The sequence below is a fragment of the Ictalurus furcatus genome, chromosome 3 (genome assembly GCF_023375685.1).
Source record: "Ictalurus furcatus strain D&B chromosome 3, Billie_1.0, whole genome shotgun sequence".
Lineage (NCBI taxonomy): Eukaryota > Metazoa > Chordata > Actinopteri > Siluriformes > Ictaluridae > Ictalurus > Ictalurus furcatus.
This window is the reverse complement of record NC_071257.1, coordinates 4,305,587-4,325,130: the sequence shown is the minus strand read 5'-3', so window position 1 is coordinate 4,325,130 and position 19,544 is coordinate 4,305,587. Positions and strand designations below refer to the sequence as shown.

Genomic DNA, 19,544 nt, shown 5'->3' with positions numbered 1-19,544 from the left:
CCGGAAGTTGGGGAAGCGGGGGTTGTGTTTTTATTTTTTTAAAGATAGACATCTTAAGACAGTGGATTTGGACAGTATCTGTTGTAGAAAGCGTTATGTTAATGAAATGCAGGTGTGCTAGCATAGCAAGTAGTATTGTTATTAAAATCGCAGGTGGTAAAGGTGAAAGGTTTGGGAGATTAAAAAAAGGGGTAGCGCTCATTTCAGGGTAAATGACATTGTGGCAGCGGCGGGGTCACTGATGTTAATTGCGACCCCTGGGTGATTAATGAGATTCATCTGCTCTGAAGATTTTAAAAGTGTGTTAAGAGCGTTTTCATGCTCTGACAAATTCTGGTCTTTCACCCACTGTTAGTGTGTTCTTTATGAAAACAATAGTCTCTGCTCTATCATAACTGGCATCAGGGTCTTCAGTGCTGCCATTATGTCTCGAGTTTTGAAAGTCAAGAGTACTAGCTAAGGAGAAATGGCACAAAAGCCTGGTTATCATCTGAGACAAAGCATACTTATCCAGTGTAAGTGGCACCTACAGTACAGTGGTTCATTAGAACTTTGGTCCCTAATAACATGCAAGATATTGACTGAAGAAAGTGATGAATATATTGATTGAAACAGGAGATAGCTTTAGTAACATGGATATGTGAAAGATCACCTCAGAACACACCTCTGGTTGTGTGAGAGACACGTAATACGACCAGTTTGGTACCATGAGTGTTTGTGTCATAAAGCCCTTGAAAAGCCCGCTCCTTGTACTCCATCATCCCTGCAGGAACCGAGGAGCCAGAAAAGACCCGCTGCTTATTTGTACTGCGCTTCAAAGTCCTGTGGTTTTCTGTTCAGATATTCACGTTTAGCTCGGCAGAACTGTCTCCGTCACTTCAGCTCTTGTACCTCAGCTTCCTGTTACATCTCTCTCCTTCTCGTTCGGTCTCTGTCCGTTTAACAAGCCTCGCACAATCCTTCAGACCAGTTCGTTTTTTCCTTCTCTATTTCCTGGACGTGAGAACGTGCGGTCATGGACTTGTCAAATGTGAAAAGTTATGTAAAAGGTTTAATGCGAACCTTTTAAGTTTATATAAAATGTTAAGTCATCTCTTTTACGTACAGTAGTCACTTACTCTTTAGTTTATCCCGTTAGAATACCCGAACCATTAACTCTCCCAAGAACCCTTAAGGAAATGAAAATCTTTAAAAGTCTGAGGCTCAAATGAGCCTCAAACTTCAGAAAAGGCCCGTTTTTGTGCTCTGATATCAACTTTGACATGATTCTTACTTCTGCTGCATTAATTATGCCTCTTTATACCGCAGGCCTGATGAATACCCAACCCTGATTGATCAGAAGGCGTTGGGTGATTTTCTGTAACAGGAGCTTTGACAGTAATGCCAGCTGCAAGGCAAATCATAGGTTTATATTATCGCATTCATTCTAACACGTTATAGTTTCTATGGTAACAACTAGGGACTTCGCAGGGACTTGTACGGTGGACGCAAGACACAACCTCAGACTATTAACGAGCACGAATAGATTGTTCGTACGGTGACGTTTTCTGTTTGTGTAACGTTTATGGGAGGAGTCTCCAGCCTCAGCGCTTTGTAACTGTGGGTAAGGATTCTGGCACATGAAAGCCCTGACACTGGAGACTCCTTCCATAAATGTCCTTGCAGAAAACTTCACCATATCAACAATTGTCCATCCATCCATTTTCTGTACCGCTTATCCTAGACAGGGTCACGGGGAATCTGGAGCTTATCCCAGGGAACTCGGGGAACAAATCGGGGGACACCCTGGACATGGTGCCAACCTATCGCAGCGCACTCACACACACACTAAGGATAATTCAGAGCTGCCAGTCAGCAGCTCTACAGCGCATGTCTTTGGACTGGGGGAAGAAACCGGAGTACCCGGAGGAAACCCCTGAAGCACGGGGAAAACATGCGAACTCCGAACACGCGGGGCGGAGCCGGGAATCGAGCCTCCGACCCTGGAGGTGTGAGGCAAATGTGTTAACCACCGTGCCCCGTCAACAATTATGTTTTTCAATTACATTACATTCTGTGAAGCGTCTACCATACGTGTGAACGAGCTGTTATTCGAAAAGAACGAGCGCTTTTATATAAACCTGCGATTTATTATAGCCGGAACCGCTGCCATTATAGAGAATCGATCAACACGTGACCCGTCGGATTTGAGAATTCAACAGTACTGTGGTATAATGAATATTGATGAGCAGGCCCTGGATGTTTCAGTATTCGTGACTAGTGGATGGTTTCTGTGAAAGCAGGCTGCGAATTGAAGAGGCAGGAAAAACCGACAATATATTATCAGATGTACACGGATATGAGGAATGTAATCACTCGGTATTTTATAAACACTCCAGAACAAGACAAAACCGCCTGAAAATAATATAACACAGACTGTTTAAAATGCAAGGAGCATTCAAATAACTCTGTCGAATAACTCCGCTGGCTTATGATGTTAAAGTAATCGGTGTTTCAGGTAAAATTGAGGGATCTAGTGCAAGCAGTCATTATCTCTCCTTCTCAGAGTAGGAGAAACCGGAATTCATGCGACGGAAAATTGTAAATGAAACCCAATATGTGTCACGTTCGAGTTAAAGTCTCAGTTCTTTTTTTTTTTTTTTTTCCCTCTGAAATTGGAACGGATCGCTGTCGATACGCCTTGGTGCACACTGTCCATAAATTGGGTCTTGCCTTTCTCTAAAGTTATCCATGCTATGCAATTAGATACGAAGTCTATGCGCAACACCACTCTTGTTCATTCATGCAGTTCTCTCTGGCTCTCGCTCGTTCCTCCAGCACCTTTCTATGTTTGCCGGGCATTCCCACTTTCTATTTGCACATAATAGGGAAACCACCCGCTAGCTTTAATAGTGGCCTTCCTGCGTTAGTGTTTGCGCTGGAGAAAGGCTGTAATTTGTAAAGCCAGCTGTTAGCGCGTGTGTACACGCTGTCTGCTGCAGTACAACAGGGGGTCGTAGACTGCCAAAAGGGGTGAAAATGAGAGCTGAGCACGCCTTGCTGTCACTTTCCTTGGAGAATGAATATTGAATGGGACATGGCAGGTTAACATCATCAGAAACACCACAGGACTGTTTTGGAGCATCACTGCATGCGCCATTTTACATGCCTCAGAGCATGTGCAAAGAACTAGTAGGGAATCGCGTTTCCTTCTGGGTTTCTTTAAATATATATATATATATATATTTCTCCTACTTTGTCATGGTACATGTTTAGTTATGACTCACAGTAATTTAACTGTGTACTAACAGTGGGATCATACTTTTTTTCAACATTAAGGGCTCTATTTGCTGATATTATGCAGCGCAGTGCTAATTTGTTTGCCAGTAAGCCAGTTTTTTTCCCCCTCCTTTTGTCTTCAGTTGCCTTTTTCTCCATGGTTAGATATGCACAATAGGGAGTGTGGCATTTGAAATTAAGTTTGAGATGGTAAATCTGAAACATCACCTCGCATTGTGAGAGAGAAACATAATAGGACCAATTTAGCACCACTGGTGCTGCAGACAGTGCCTGTCATAAAACCCGTGAATATATAAAAGCCCGATTCTTGCACGTCCTCATCATCCCTGCAGGAACCGAGGAGTCCGAAGGACCTGCAGCTTATTTGTGCTGCACTTTAAAGATCTAACTTTGACTGCAGAACTGTCACTGTATTTCCTGTTTCTCTTTAGCTCTCTTCTTTTCATGCGTCTTTTTGGTCTAGTGGGAATTTCAAACCTACTTTATGTTCCAAAACCTGATATGTTGATATTCATTAAGGCGGCAACTTAAGTCCAAACGTTGTGTTGGTATTTACGTGTGATTTACGTGGGAGTATATAAGTTGTATGTATATATACTCGGTTGTGTATATACGGTTTTTCATTAGCATCTACACCACTGACTTGGAACATGAAAACTTGGTGACAAAAGTTCAAATAAAAATCTAATAGGAGTCTCAAATATTATCAGTAAAATTAGTTATGGAAATTGCTTCCACCCTCATTATTTTGCAGCTTATGAAATAGCACTTGATCCAGCACATCCTACTGTATTGCTTTTTTTTTTTTTTAATATCGTGTGTTAAACCTGACTGCCTCTGCCAGAAAGCTTAAATTGGGCCGTGGTTGGATCTTCCAGCGGGACAATGATACAAAACATACATCAAAATCAACACAAAAATGGTTTACTGACCACAAAATCAAGGTCCTGCCATGACCATCCCAGTCCCCTGACTTGAAACCTATAGAGAACCTGTGTGGTGAACTGAAGAGGAGAGTCCACCTGCGTGGACCATGAAATTTGAAGGATCTGGAGAGATTCTGTATGGAGGAACGGTCTCAGATCCCTTGCCATGTCTTCTCCAACCTCATCAGGCGTTATAGGAGAAGACTCTGAGCTGTTATCTTAATAATTGTGCCACACATGTATATTTAACAAAGATATGTGTGTGTGTATATATATATATATATATATATATATATATATATATATATATATATATATATATATAGATAGATAGATAGATAGATAGATAATCCTGTGTTGTGTTTGCAATTCTTGTGAATTTTTTTTATTTTTTTTTAAAACAAAAGATCAAAAGGTTAAACAATAGAAACAATTTTTCACAGCCTTCTTAGCTCATATTTACCAATGGTGCCAATATTAGTGGAGGGAACTGTATTTACAGTGCAAAACATACATTTCACAGTGACATTGTGGCTACATCAAAAAACGTCAGGTAGGGAACCTGGATTATATAACGCCAACATTACGATTAAGGTCAGAATCGTCCGAGGTCTAAATACCGATATTTTTGTAAATGTTTCTATTACTGTATGCTAATACAAAACGGAATGTGAGTAGCAGAAAACTAAAGTTAAAATAGTTCTGCTATAAATTTTAAAGCAGTGGCCAGTCTGGACATTGGGGAAATTCACTGGCAATTAGCGAACAAGTCATTAGGGTTAACCGGAGCAGTGTCGCACTTCAGCCACTACGATGCGCGTCCTCAAAACCGGTGAAGCCCGAGGTTAGACTTACTGTTTCGTCAAGTGAGACTTTTTAATTCGTTTGGAGGAGCGTTCTGTTTTTCATCACAAACTAGCGGTGTAATTGATTGATTGCAGGAGCTGATTGGTTTGGGGGGCTGTGTAACTGATTAAAATGGACTTGGACACAGGCAAATCGAAAAAGTTCCAGAACACAATCTGCTCCCTAAAGATTTATGTGAGACAAACCTGATGGAGGGAAGTAAAGAAGGCTATTTGCTGGGATTAGTACTTAATGAAAACTAGCTGTTAGGGTTTTTCTTCTTCTTCTTCTTCTTCTTTGCAATACATCTGTGCTAGCGTTTATTTTCGGGAAAGAGGAAGCGACAGCTGATGGAGGCATAAACACTGCAATCTGTCCTACATTGATTGAACATTCAAAACGATTCTTTATGCACGTTATTAGATCTATTTATTTTTTAAAAAAAATTTTATTTCTAGAGCGTGTAGTATGATGATTAACGGTATGACCGTTTGCTACATTTTAACCATCATGAAAAACTCAAGGACCAATGTATTTCCATTATGTTTCATTAACACAACAGGAACAGATGCAAGTGTGCCAGCTGCTGTCAGGCTACAGAAACTTTCGAGAGATTGAACGCACTAATATTTACACCGGTTTTATATATAACGTGCCGTTCCCTGTTTCACTGCTAGTTTTAAATCTTCACCATTGCACTGATGGTTATGAAAATAAATTTTCCTCCCTTTGTACTCAGATGTTATGGCTGTGAATGCAAAGGGTGGTATGCAAAGTTTTTTCTGCCTTGTTCTTTCTTATTCTGAAAGAAAAAAAAAAAGTTCAAAGAAAGAGCACATCATACTTTTATCGTCAGTGTTAGATTTGAGCAGAAGTCTGTCCGCTGTAGCCAGAGGGCTCACTAACGCACACTGTCTCCCTAGAACACATGACATGAGTGTTTAATCAAACTTGAGTTTTAGCTGTGGGCCGTGTGCGTGGGACTGTGTCTGTGCGCCTTTAAGGTCTACAGACAAGGTCTATGTGACAGAAGTGCAGCGCCGCTCGGCTGCAGACTTTAAAGCTGGAGATACACACACACACACACACACACACACACACTTGTCTAAACTGGCCTTGTGAGGACCTTCCATTCACATGATTATTAATGCTACACCTAAATCTAAATCCTAGTTAGGAAGTAGTTTTCCTTGTCAGGATCAGGCCAAAACTGTCACGTATTCCTGTCCTTGCGGGGACATTTAGTCTCCACTAATATATAAAATCACACCCACGTAGTGTTATATAATGCAGTATGTAGTGTGTACGTACGTAACTACCTATAATAAGAATTCGAATTTTCCACAATGAATCCTAGACCTAAATCTATATCTATATATATATATATATATATATATATATATATATATATATATATATATATATATATATATATATATACACACACTAAAGCGTAGTAGCATATAAAAAGCACTTTACATTACCAGGACCACCATTTTTGTTTATTTGTTTTTCAGGTTTTGCTATATAGTCAGGGACATTTTAGTAAAAAAAAAAAAAAAATTAAACAAACACACACAGAATTACATTACACTGCATGCCAAGCTTCTGCACACACAAGATTTGAACCCTACACTGTAACAAAATAGAAGAAAGATGGCTTCGACTCTGTCGTGAATTTACAAATGAACAGATTACTCCATGTAGTTTGATGTAATAAATAAATAAATAGAAATAGTCGGAGCAGCTTCTGTGATTTAGAAGAGAAAATCGGAGAAGATAGATTAATAGACAGATAATAAGCAGTTACATATTTCGTAGTACAGTCATTTAGCACAGCATGCTGTTTACGCAGGAGCCTAATTTAATGTGTAAAAAATATTTGAACGAATTCAAATAAGCAATGCTGTTAGCATCACCCCCCCCCCCCAAACTGCGTATAAATTAGGTCCCCAGAAAAGGTAGAAATGCAAACTTTAACCTTACTATGTGCAATAACTGTACATATATTTATTTACTTAGTCCTGATACAATGTTCATACGCTATACTTTATATATATTTCCTATTTATTGTATGTATAGACAGATATTCCCTGTCTGCACGTATTTACTGTTGTCTTTCGGTCCTCGTCTATGTCTACTACGTGTTGCGTGGTGATTTACTGAAGGAACTGCGTTTTTGTTTTCATCCATTGCAATGCGATATGCTAAAAATGACAATAAAGCCGACTTTGACATAACGTTTCAAACAAGTTGAATCCAACAAATATTTACAAGCATGAGACCAAGTACTTTTTGCAGATTGCGAGGAAAAAAAACAAAACGTCAGATTAAACAACAAATGCATTGGAAAATTCTACAACTAAGACATAGGTCTTGAATCTGTGATGTATATTCGTGACTGTATACAATCAATTTTACTACATGATCTTGGTTTAAGATCAATCACATGACTCATTTCTCTGACTGTGAATATATTGTCATGATATTCCCTGTCTGCACGGTATCAGTGCAAAACAAATACACTTTTACTGCAATACCATTCTTATCAAACCAGTCATGCTCAATCTTTCTCTCTCTCTCTCTCCTTGTCTTTCTCTCGCTGATAGATAACGAAGAATGTGAGGAGGGGAACGTGGCCCACACGGAGGACGGTGAGTGATGGCGCTCTTTACATGGAAAATTACGCAGCCGAACATCCCACACGCTATGCCAGTACATTTTAGGATTTATTTCGTCTTTGGTTCATCGTGCCAGCTGCACGATTACCAATAAACAATAAATAGAGAGTCTGCATTTTCTTCTCTCGTCTCCGAGATGGATTTTTTGGCTGCAAGTGTGCTGAGATTGCAGAGCTTTGTGCCGGATTTTGGTAATTGAGACGTGGCATGGACGGGAGACGTTCTCGGGTTCAGGACGGAATAGTTCGACCAAAAGCTCATCAGACTCTCACGCAGCTTTGTGCGAAAAGTCATCGGGGTTGAGTGTTGCCAGTTTGCGAAGTCATTTGCTGTGTGATTTCTCTGCATGAGACAGAGCTGGCCGTTCCTAGAGCCTTGCCATCTTTATCGTCTGCGACACGCGACAGATTCAGCCCACTTTCCATAATTCGGGAAGCGAAACGAACGGAATCGAAAACGAACCCCGTCTGCACGGACGGCGAGCCGATACGGGCCGTCGCATTACGAACGCTTCAGGCTAGAGCTGGAATCTAAATCCGTAGCAAATTGATCATGATGAATGAATCACAACACGCAATTATGTGATTCATATACGCCGTTCGTTCATCCTTAGGAACCGCCTGGTCAGAGTCCAGGTGGTTTAAATTAGTCTACTAGTTTGTTTAGACAGTATTTTGGGGAGCATTAGCAACTAAATTTGTTTAGGCAGGTACAAACGACAATCGTTACTGCGTCAACAGGATTAGAACTTGAGCGATGCAGCTGAAGTTGAGGAACTTGCATAAGTATTCACTCCCCCTTGAACTTTTTCCACATTTTGTAGTACGAGGGGGTGAATACGTACGTGTAGAAACGGCGTATTAGAAACACACGTGTGAGCCAGCAAAGCATTTTGCAGTTGAACCTTAAAACACACTCCAAATCGGAGAGTTCATGGTTTTCGATTGATAAAATGAAAGCCACGTGACATACCGGCACCGTTCATGTCTACATTGTATGCGTTTCCTTGAGGGAAATCTGTCAGTGGCTGTTTATTTGTACTAAAGTGAGATGCACGAAATGAACGGAGGTCAGTAGGAAGCACACTTAGGGAGCGCCTTTTAAACGGTATTAACATTTTGGCAGGACCGCAGTCGTGTCTTATTGGTTATTTGAGGAAGTCTTTGCATGGACAGTAAGTGCAATCAGCTTCTCTTCTGCTACAGTCTGCCATGTGTGTTTCAATGCCAGCATTTTGTCTAAAGGGGAAGCGTAGAGGAGATCTACCGTGAATTGAAATCCTCTAGTTGAGGAGTAGTGCTCTTTCTTTACTTCTGGAATTTGGTTGAAGTTGCACATTTTAAAGACCACTTAATAACTGTCTAATTGATATTTATCAGGTATCTCTACCACTGTAGGCTCTGTACAACTCCCGATTACAAAGACACACAAACCCACACGTACTCAGTTTCACCCAGCTTAGCCTCCGTTTCATTCCGTAAACGTCTGATTGTCAGCCAAGCCCTGGCCTTTAACAGCGCTGCAGTTAGCCAGACTTTCTGGATCCAGTTCAAGAGCACAAATGGCTGCCATTCTCACGTGGAATTCAGGCTCGTTTGTAGCAGTGCGTCAGGCCTCTCTCTCCTTTTTACTCTTTTCTTTCTTTCACCTTCCATTCTATTTCTCTCTCTCTCGTTGATTTCAGGAAGGTTAAAAAATAAACATCATTCAGGGCACAGCCACTAAAGCTTAAGTTATGCCTAAACCCTAATATTTGGATATTTCCCATCCTGAGCTCGTCTGTAATAAATGACTTGTCGACAGTGACGCCTTGTGTTTGGCGTTTCGTAATAGGAACAGAATTTAATATCGTAACTAAATGTAAAACGTTGCACCGAAATTTCTGATGATTTCTCAATTTAAAAAGAAAGACAGTAAGATGTGTTCCTCTCATCAGTTGAGACCTTGTGTATAATCAGCAGGTCCTGCGTAAAAGTCAATTCCAATCATCCCCAGCACATTCTTCTTCCCAACACTGCTCAGGGGCAAATGAGTGTAAGGTGAGTGTGGGTTTCTTAAGGCTAATCTGTAAATTTGCCTTGGAATTCTGCACTTTCAGCTTCTTTGCTGGCGTACTGCTGAAACAATTACTATCTTTCCCAATAAGACGGACCAAAGTTAATTAGATTTGGACACCGGAGGGTGCTGCTAGGCAGTTAGCATGACACCCTATTCATTTGTCTACAAGCAAGAAAAGCTAGAGGAGGATTTTTTATTTATTTTTTTTTCTTTTCTCCATTAGTGTTAGAGTCAGTGGTGGTGGTGTCTTTAGGGAAATTCCCTCTACTGTAGACTCCTGTTTCAACAACCAGCATAAACTCATCTCAGCCACCAGACAAGTGGACAGCGCCAATACTTTAAAGCAGCCAGAAGGTTACCTTGCCCGTCAAAGCCGTACTTTCTTTTCAGATACATAGACAAAGACGTTAAAGTGATTTACAAATCTAATCACGTAAGCCAACATCGTTATTTGTGTAATAATGTTTAATTCATCACGCCTCCCGGCGTCATATTGAGTAATCTCTCCGCGCCAAAAGATTCCACCTAACAGTTCTTTACACCACCTCTAGCTGGAAGAGCTCAGTTAAATCACGACTCGGTCTCATTGAGGAATATTACTGATATGCCAGTAGTGAAATTGGATATTTGTAGACTGGGTAAAATAATATATTAAACATAATAAGATGTGCAGTAGTAAGTAAGGAATAAAACTCTTGGGGATGTGCTGTTAGAAGAAAATAAACCATGACAGGGTGGTGTGATGAAGTTATTTCCTATAACGGTGCATTCATGAGCATTTTATCCCTTTTAAACTACAGCAGTTTGCTACTGATTAGACCATTTAATTTATTAATAAAGATTCAGCGGTTACAAAGTATTACACGTTTAAGTCGCGTTTAATGTTGTGTAACGTTTAAGTCTCATAACGGCTATAACCAGTTGTATTTATTGAAGTAATGCACGTCAGACTGTTTAACCATCTTTTAACCAGTTACATTTAACGTACGTTAAAACAAGCGAGCTTCTAATATCGCTTACGTTATAGCAGCTATAAACACCGTCGTCCCATCACCAGCATCTCTTTTTTCCTCTCACTTGTTGATAGTAATACAAAAAACAGTAGACTTTCCCATGACGGAAAACTTAAAAGCTAAGCATCATCCCTGAACGGTACAAAGCACTGACATTGGAGACTCCTTCCAAAAATGGTAAATACATAATGTATGCATATGTGTATATAGTGTGTGTGTGTGTATGTATATGTATGTATAAATACATACATTTACACACATATTTTTGTGTGCGCGTATATATATATATATATGTGTATATATATATATGTGTGTGTGTGTGTGTGTGTTTACTCTCTGTTAAAGAATAAACTATAAAAATGATAAAGAATTAAGACAAAGGCATTAATATAAACCTGTTATCCTGTGATAAGAGTTACAGCCGGAACTACAGTCAGAGGTGAGGTTATAGAAAATGAATCAACACTTATCAGAATTGAGAATACAACAGCACTTTTTACTGACTCGCATTTCTCGCAAAGGCATTTCACCTATTATAATTTGCCAGTTATGTTTTTTTTAAAATTCAGAAAAGCACAGAATTATTTTTGCTGTGTTTATGAAGACAGACTCGGGTCATTTTCTCTCTCTCTCTCTCTCTCTTTCAGTGAAATTGTTTTAAATTAATTATGCCTCCCATATAAGGTCGTCTCAGGTTCTGAGGTAACAGAAAATCATTAAAACCTTTGAAAAAAAGCTAGTGAGATTTCTCATAAGCATGTTTAAGCACCATTTCAGGATGAAAGAGCCTTCGGTATTTTGATGCAAGGCTTTGACTGGATAAATTGGAAATGTTTGCGTGTTACAAAAGCGGCACGGAGAAATAATGGAGATGAGATGAATTCATGCTTGTAGGCTGATCTATAGGTAAGAGTAGCAAAGTTCAAAGGTTTATAGTGACATTTGGGGGGATTATATAATTGCAAAACTAAAAAAAAAAAAAAAAAAAAAAGAGTCAAAACAAAGAACGGCAGATGTACTAGGTTATCCTAAGGAAAAATGTGATGCTAGCAATAAGAACCAAGATTTCATGACACACGGTTTGTTAGCTTCTTCTTTTTTTTTTTTTTTAATTGGTGCGAATTCTTGTGATAGATTTTCCTACTAATGTTTTAAGGTAATCCAACTGTATTGTACAACAATGGCACATTACAGTAATTAAGACTGTTACAGGAAAATAATGATGGGGTGGTGTGATGGAGCCCAGCTCTACGGTATTAACTTTTGTTATAAACTCATTAATTTTTAGCTTCAATAAGTGTCTATATTAGCACTGTAGGGGTGTCGTTTAATTAGCCTGTACTATTCTGACACCGTATGTGCGGCAAAATAAGAGCGAATAAATGTGCAGAACACGTGCTCTCTAGGTTAAGAGGCACTGACAACAATCTAGTACAGTGGCTAATAGTCTAATGCTTCAAATTAGAAAAAGGACTACATGACAAACTAGGACTTGTTTATACTTATTTATTGATGCATGGCCTGATGCGACAAGGTACGCTTAGTCTTGTGTTTTCCGCTCCCCAAGGGACTCCTCTCTAACTGGGGTCAGAATGAAGCGGCTCTCGGGCATGCTGCTAATGACAAAGAAACATTATTAGTACTGTCTCCGGGGAGAAGTGGCCCTTCGTGGGCTGGTCTGGAATCAGCAGCTTCATCCCGAAGTTTCATATTAGCATTATATAGAGAAAACGTCCGACCCCGCAGCGCTTTAGTGACAGACAGATAAATATTCAACGTATTAATATTCAGGAATGAAGTTATTATTTTCCGTTCCATCCTTAAGCATGTTAATTAAAGATTAAATAGGTAGACATGAGGCAAGGTCAAGATCCATCGCTCTAAATTACTTGATTAGTTGCACGTCAACCCTGTGACTCTTTGAAATTACGAAGCGTCTGCCTTTTGCTTTCGGAGTCATTAAGGCATGAGGCAAGTTGAGAGACGTGTGAGAGAAGCTTAAGCTAAAAAGGTTTAAAAATTGAACAAATAGATTTACAAGTTGGATCAAAGTCAGAGCCATACCAAAATCTGCTAAAAAGGCTTTTAAAGAATGTCATCACTGGATCGTTCTGGAACACTACGGGTGGAAGTAATGTCATGGCTGCTTCATTCATACTTTATCCAGTTTCATCTCATACGTTATCAACTAAAGCGGAAAGACGCGCAGTAAGTTCCACACTGGATGAGGTTGTTTCCCCCCCTTCTTTTTAATTTTTATTCTATTTTTCTTGTCTTATATTTACACAGGCAAATGACAAGTTGCGTCTCTCGTGGCGTCTTGCGGCAGCTACTGTTCTGCACGTCTTAGGTTTCCGATACAGTTGTTTTTGGACATTTGGGTTTAAGATCAAAACATAAATATGAGGAGACCTTTTATTTCCCATTATTTATATGTAGATGTGTTGAACGACATAGAACATTTTGTAGGGGAGCAAAAAATACTGGGACACGGGACTGACGGGTGTTTCTTGTTACCCAGGTGCGTCCTGTTGGATTGATTGTTTAAACACTAAATAGCTCTGAACATCTACTCTTGGATTAAACCTTCAGTTTTACCTGTGAAGACCGTATTTGTTGTTAAAAAAGGATAAGCCAACATTAAGAACTGAGAACTCTCTATGGGAGAAAAGCAAGCCATTTTGAAGCTGAGAAAAGAGGGACAATCAATCAGAGGCATCTCAGAAACATTGGGCATAGCCAATACAACCATTCGGAATGTCACACACACTGAAAAGCACACTGCCAACACAACAAAGGCGTTTATCAGTGGGAAAAGTGGATGGTTTTAGACTGGCCAAGTCAATCACTAGAACTTAACCCAACTGAGCAGCAGTTCACCTCCTGAAGAGGAGACTAATGGGAGACAAAAGAATAAACCAACAATTCGATGATGTCAGTGAGTCGCAGGCTTGATGCAGTTATTGCAAGCAAGGGATATGCAACCAAATATTAAGTGTTATTTTCTTTAATTTACTTCAAGACTTATCTGTTCCTATACTTTTGCTTACACCAAAATTTCGGCGGTCTGATACAAAAGGTTTTATGTTGTTTAACACATCTAGATGTAAATACCAGGAAATAAAAGCTGAAATCCTAAACTCTTGACTCATATCCGTCTTTTGGTCTCGAACCCAAATGTCTTTGGTGTATAGCACAAACAAATTAATTAACCTTGCCGTTCCATTAGATTCGGAGGGGACTGTTTTATTTATATATATATATAGAGAGAGAGAGTTTGTAAGGCTATCTAGTTAAACACAAATTAAATCATGCACTAATTAGTATGTTTATTTACGTTACATTCCAGGTTTTGCAATATCTTTGCTGGCAGATTAGCAAAGCAAGCTAACTCTGCTAGCTGCTTCCATTAGACCAGAGGCACCAACAATCACTGCTACTCTCTCTCAAACTTTTTTCCTCCCTAATGTCACTATAAACATTTAACGAGAGATCGTATGTGGCAGGATAATATGACACAACAGTTACAAGTTTTTCTTCTGTGAAACGTGAACTAATTAGAGGTAAAGACGAACGTTGCGAGTGGGGAAGTAAAGGAAACGTCGGACCTCGCGTGCCATAGGGTCGGTCTAAGGAATCATCTGAACCAATCTTTTCTGGCGTTGTCGCTTTAACATATCGTACATAATTTGAATAGAATTGCGAAAATCTCCGTTGAAATACCGCTTGTTGTGATGTCACACTCGCTGAAATGGCATTTTCGTGTTGTGCGTGATTAACAGAAAACAAATCAAACTGTCACTAGTCAGTTAGTGCGAGTTCAGCACTACTGCCTGGACGTCGAAAAGTGAAAAAAGTGAGATGTTACGAATTGCCCTTGCAGTACAGTATATATTCTGACGGGCCCGCTTTTTTGTTAGAACTGGAACGCGACGAAAACTTCATCAGCAACACTGCAAGCGTTAAAACTACTTTGTTTAGTGCTGGAGCATGTTTAATAGACCTAAATGGAAGTAGGATTACTTTATTACTCTGTCTCTGATTTGCAGCCATTAGGTGGTGTTCTTTATATAGCAAGCTACCCTGTTTTAAAAGCATTGCATATTTCATAGGAACACCCAGGGGACACCACGCACCTGGAAATAATGTTTATTTGGTCACCCTATCATTAATAACATAGATATATATATAACTATTTTTGAGGTTCTTTATCAGTGCACACCGTTAAATGCTGAGTGTAAGCCAAAATGTAGGATTTTTCAATATAGTAATGTGTACTATGTATACTGGAAGGCAGGAGTGGACAAATTAATATCCCAGGCACCAGGGATGAAACAAGCAGATTTTCTATCAGAATAAAAACTCTACAACCGAAACCCTGTTGACTTGGAAATCATTTGGTACTTATGTTCAAATGTTAATATACGCCACAGTAGTGTAACACACCTTGATGCTATAACTATAGGATGGACTACTTATTCTGAGTCACACCCACCTGCTGCGAGACGCGTTAATCTGATGAGCGGGAGAATGATTTAAGAATGTAAACTGATGCACACGGTGCGTTCAGGTCACGTCGGAAAGATCGTATTTACGAGTTGAACGCCACCACGAAGTCGTAATTACGAGTGGGGAAACTCTGGATTCTCTTTGAGCTCTGAGTTTCCGAGTCGGTGGCGCGTGAGTAAGAAAACATGGTGGAATCAGTGGATGCAGCGTCTGCAGATGACAGTAAATTTGTTTGTTCGTCTCAGAGGCTGATTTCAGTTATTACATGTCTGGTATCTGCAGCAAATTAACGTCAGGCTTTTTTTATTTACAATAAAACAAGCTAACTGCCTGTACAAAATACGATAGCGTTGTACAATTACGCTCTAATATCTAAGGATAAGGTGTACAGTGGCTTCATAGATAGATTACAAAACATTTAAAAAAAAAAAAAAAAAGCAAAACATGCCTGATGCGCCGCCTTTGTTAAAAAAAAAAAAAAAGTGTTTTTTTTGTGTAGTTAATTAAGAGAACGTACACCGCCATCTTGCTCTAAAGTGAGTTGAACGCACCTGTAATGACGTAATTACGACTTCCCAGGGGGAATGAACGCGCAGATAGGCTTGTGATAACATGCGTCAAAAGAAAATAAAGATACTAGACAGACTCCAATAATATCTCGTACATGCAGTATGACGCGCGAACACCAAATCTCATAGCTGAAACATTAGCCAACAACTCAGTGACTATTTACAGAGGTCGCAAACATGATGCTATATACTCTGAATTAATGCACTTAACTAACTAACTAGAACGCTGTACGTTGCTAGCTGACCTCATTCAGCCAAAACATGGAACTAGACTAGAGCAGGGGTGTCCAGTCTTATGCAGAAAGGACCGGTGTGGGTGCGGGTTTTCATTCCAACCAATCAGAAGCCAGACCTGAGTCTATTGAAAGCCAAGATCAACAGATTAAACAGGTGGAATCAGGTGTGGCTCCTGCTTGGTTGGAATGTAAACCCGAATCCACACCGGTCCTTTCCGGATAAGATCGGACACCCCTGCCCGAGCGCTAGCTATTCAATTTATTCTATGTAAAACCCTGGAAGGAAACGTTTATTAGCATAGATATACAGCATACACAGTTTAATAGCAAATGAGCAGGCTTTGAGCTGAAAAAAAGACACTTTGTGAGGCAATCCAAGATGCTCCAGAGATTGCAGGCCAAAAACCAGCAAAAAAAAAAAGATAATCTAGAGGGGGGGAAAACGATGGTAGATGGGGAGAGGAATCCAAAGGAAAGTCTACTGGGATAGCTATTGCACAACTTGTGTATGATCTGGCATTTGGCGGATTAAGAGGTAGCCAGATACACAAACAGATCAAGATGTAGGGCTTAAGGTCAGTCTGTTAACTGTGATATTCAGCAGATGACTAGCACTGAAGAAGACAGAAAGAAGAGAAAAGAAGAGATGGTAGGAATTGGGGGGGGGGCTCAAACACATTGTGTGTGTGTGTGAGTGTACCACTAAGCCTTCAGTTTGCATGGATTAAAAATGTAGCCAGCATTTTCCAACTAAAGGAGCTGAAGGTTCCTTAGCCCATCACTGCATGATGCTTGCTTCCTTCCTTCCCACACAAAGGATAGCCACCACACACACACACACGTGTAATGCATGAACTAGCAGGCTGCAGAGCTACAGCTGTTGATCCTGACACTGTCACTCACCTTTTCTTCCTCTTTTATGTCTCGTGAATAATTCATACTGCTGGCTTTTCTGTGCTGCTGTGGTCAGATAAGTGTGACCGCTTGCAGCTGCGATGGGAAGACTGCCTCTGATTTTCTCACCATTAGCTCCCCTATTAAATCCTCTAGATGGAAAAAATGCATAGACACATTATGGTTTTTCAAAACATGGCATTAAAATGTTCTCTCTTTTTTTTCGGCAGTAAAAGGTCGTGCTTGGAAAGCTTGGACAATTTACATAACTGTGCACGTCACTGGATAGATGGGAGAGTGCGAGAACCCTGTTACGCTGCTACCATCTGCTGGTGGACTTTTTGGGGTTTTTTTGTTGTTTTTTTTTTTTTTTGCATCAACACACCTGAACCAGGTAATGATGGTGTGTAGATTGGAGTTATTTATTTTAAACGGAGGATCTCTGCTTTTGGATGTGGAGCTGCTTAGAAATAAACAATAAGAGAGATTTCTAGAATTATTTTTCTCCTGCGAAATCTTTAAATATTGCAAGGAACCTTTAGAGTGTTAGAAGATGCCACAGAGCAGGAACCAATAGACTGATGGAAGATACCATATGGAACAAGAACCATTAGACTGTTAGAAGATGCCGCAGCGCAGGAACCATTTGACTATTAGGGGAACCATTAGACTGTTTGTTTGAAGATGCCATGGAGCAGGAACCATTAGACTGTTTGAAGATGCCATGGAGCAGGAACCGTTAAACTGTTAGGATCAGTAACCATTAGACTGTTTGTTTGAAGATGCCACGGAGCAGGAACCATTAGACTGTTTGAAGATGCCACGGAGCAGGAACCATTAGTCTGTTTGAAGATGGCACAGAACAGGAACCATTAGACTGTCACAAGATGCCATGGAGCAGGAATAATTAGACTATTAGTTGCAGGAACCGTTAAACTGTTAGGATCAGGAACCATTAGACTGTTTGTTTGAAGATGCCATGGAGCAGGAACCATTAGACTGTTTAAAGATGCCATGGAGCAGAAAACATTAGACTGTTGGAAGATGCCACAGAGCAAGAACCATTAGACTGTTTGAAGATGACAGATCTTCTAACAGTCTTCTAACAAATCTTTGCCGTGTGTGTTTGTGTAGACTAATCTTGTTTGGCGATTTGTGCTCTTTTTAAATGTATTAAGAGGGCAATAGGTCGAGCTCACACAATATTACATCTGCACTTCCCCTAGCCTGAAAACTGAATAAATATTAAGTCAGGATCGATTGATGCGGTAAAGGTCGCGCAAGTGTCATCTTGAATTTGATTGACGAAACCTTCAGTTCTGGTAAAGAAGCCACGGCTGATGAAAAACCAATGTGTTTAGGTTTTAATAAGGTCTGCCATTTTTAATCGTCATGAAAAAAATCTCGCTCTGACTTGTTAAAAAAAAGCAATTATGCAATTACGCAATGGTACTGCCAAAGCACACAGACTTATTGGTGTCATGGCTTTTATTGCCTCAATTTGTCCTAAATGTCATCGAGAAAGCAAGCGAGAAAGCGAGAGAATGATATTAATAAACAGGAGAAGAGGAAGAGTCCTAGACGTCTATATGAATAAACACACACCCTGATCCCGAGCTGTCTCGTCTTCTCCCAGCCGACTTGACGTGATGCATTCAGATATCTGCAGGGCATTTTTTGATGAATATCAGAATAGTACCACTTATGAAGCAATTAATCAGAACTATTCAGAAGGTTTAGATGCATTTGCGCTCGCATGATGTCATCATAGGACATCAAAAATGATATAATGCAGAATACACCGTATTGCTAAAATAGCATCCTTTATTCTCATCTATCGTGTTTGTCCCGTATTAGCTCTGCTGCGAAACTTAATTCTACGTCTGGCATTTGCATCTAAAGACTGTTGCTGTTTGCCCATAACATGAGGACCAAAGAAGTGTCACTGCCAGTGAAGAGGATCATCATGAGGCTGAACAATCTGAATGAATCATAATAAATTACAATATATTAGAGAGCTATCCAAAAACACTGCTAAGCCCTGTAAAAAAAAAAAAAAAAAAAAAAATGTCAAAAAAGGTAACATTACAACTGATTAAAAATCCATTTAATAGTCTGTAGAGTTCCGGAATTGATTTTTATGGACAGATGAGACCAAGATTAGCATGTAGAAGAGTGAAACTGGGATGGCGGTTTCTGTGCATGTTCTCTCCATGCCTGCATGGGTTTCCTCCAACCTCCCAAAAACATGCGTGTAGGTGGATTGGCTCTAAATTGGTTCTAGGTGTGAATGAGTGTGTGGATATGTGTGTGTCTGTGTGCGTGTGCATGGTGCGTTGTGATGGACGGGTGTCCCATCCTATATGATGATGTCCCTCCTGCTTGATGACACCATATGACCCTGACCAGGGTAAAGCAGTTACCGAAAGTGGACAGTTGAAGATTGGAAAAACGCCAGCTTGTCTTTTTCCATTCTTCAGCTGTCCAGTGTCCATTGTAGCCTCCTGTAGGGGAACCTGATGTGGTCTTCTGC

At 40.0% G+C, this 19,544-nt stretch overlaps 1 protein-coding gene across 3 annotated transcripts in view; it reads left to right on the top strand.

The window, feature by feature from the left end:
• macrod2 (mono-ADP ribosylhydrolase 2) overlaps positions 1-19,544 on the top strand; it is a 608,780-nt gene that overhangs the window by 551,008 nt on the left and 38,228 nt on the right. For all 3 annotated transcript variants that reach the window (XM_053620436.1, XM_053620435.1, XM_053620434.1), the window contains exon 10: positions 7,661-7,705. In XM_053620436.1, coding sequence (XP_053476411.1) covers positions 7,661-7,705 — 45 coding nt within the window. The remainder of the gene's footprint in view (positions 1-7,660; positions 7,706-19,544) is intronic.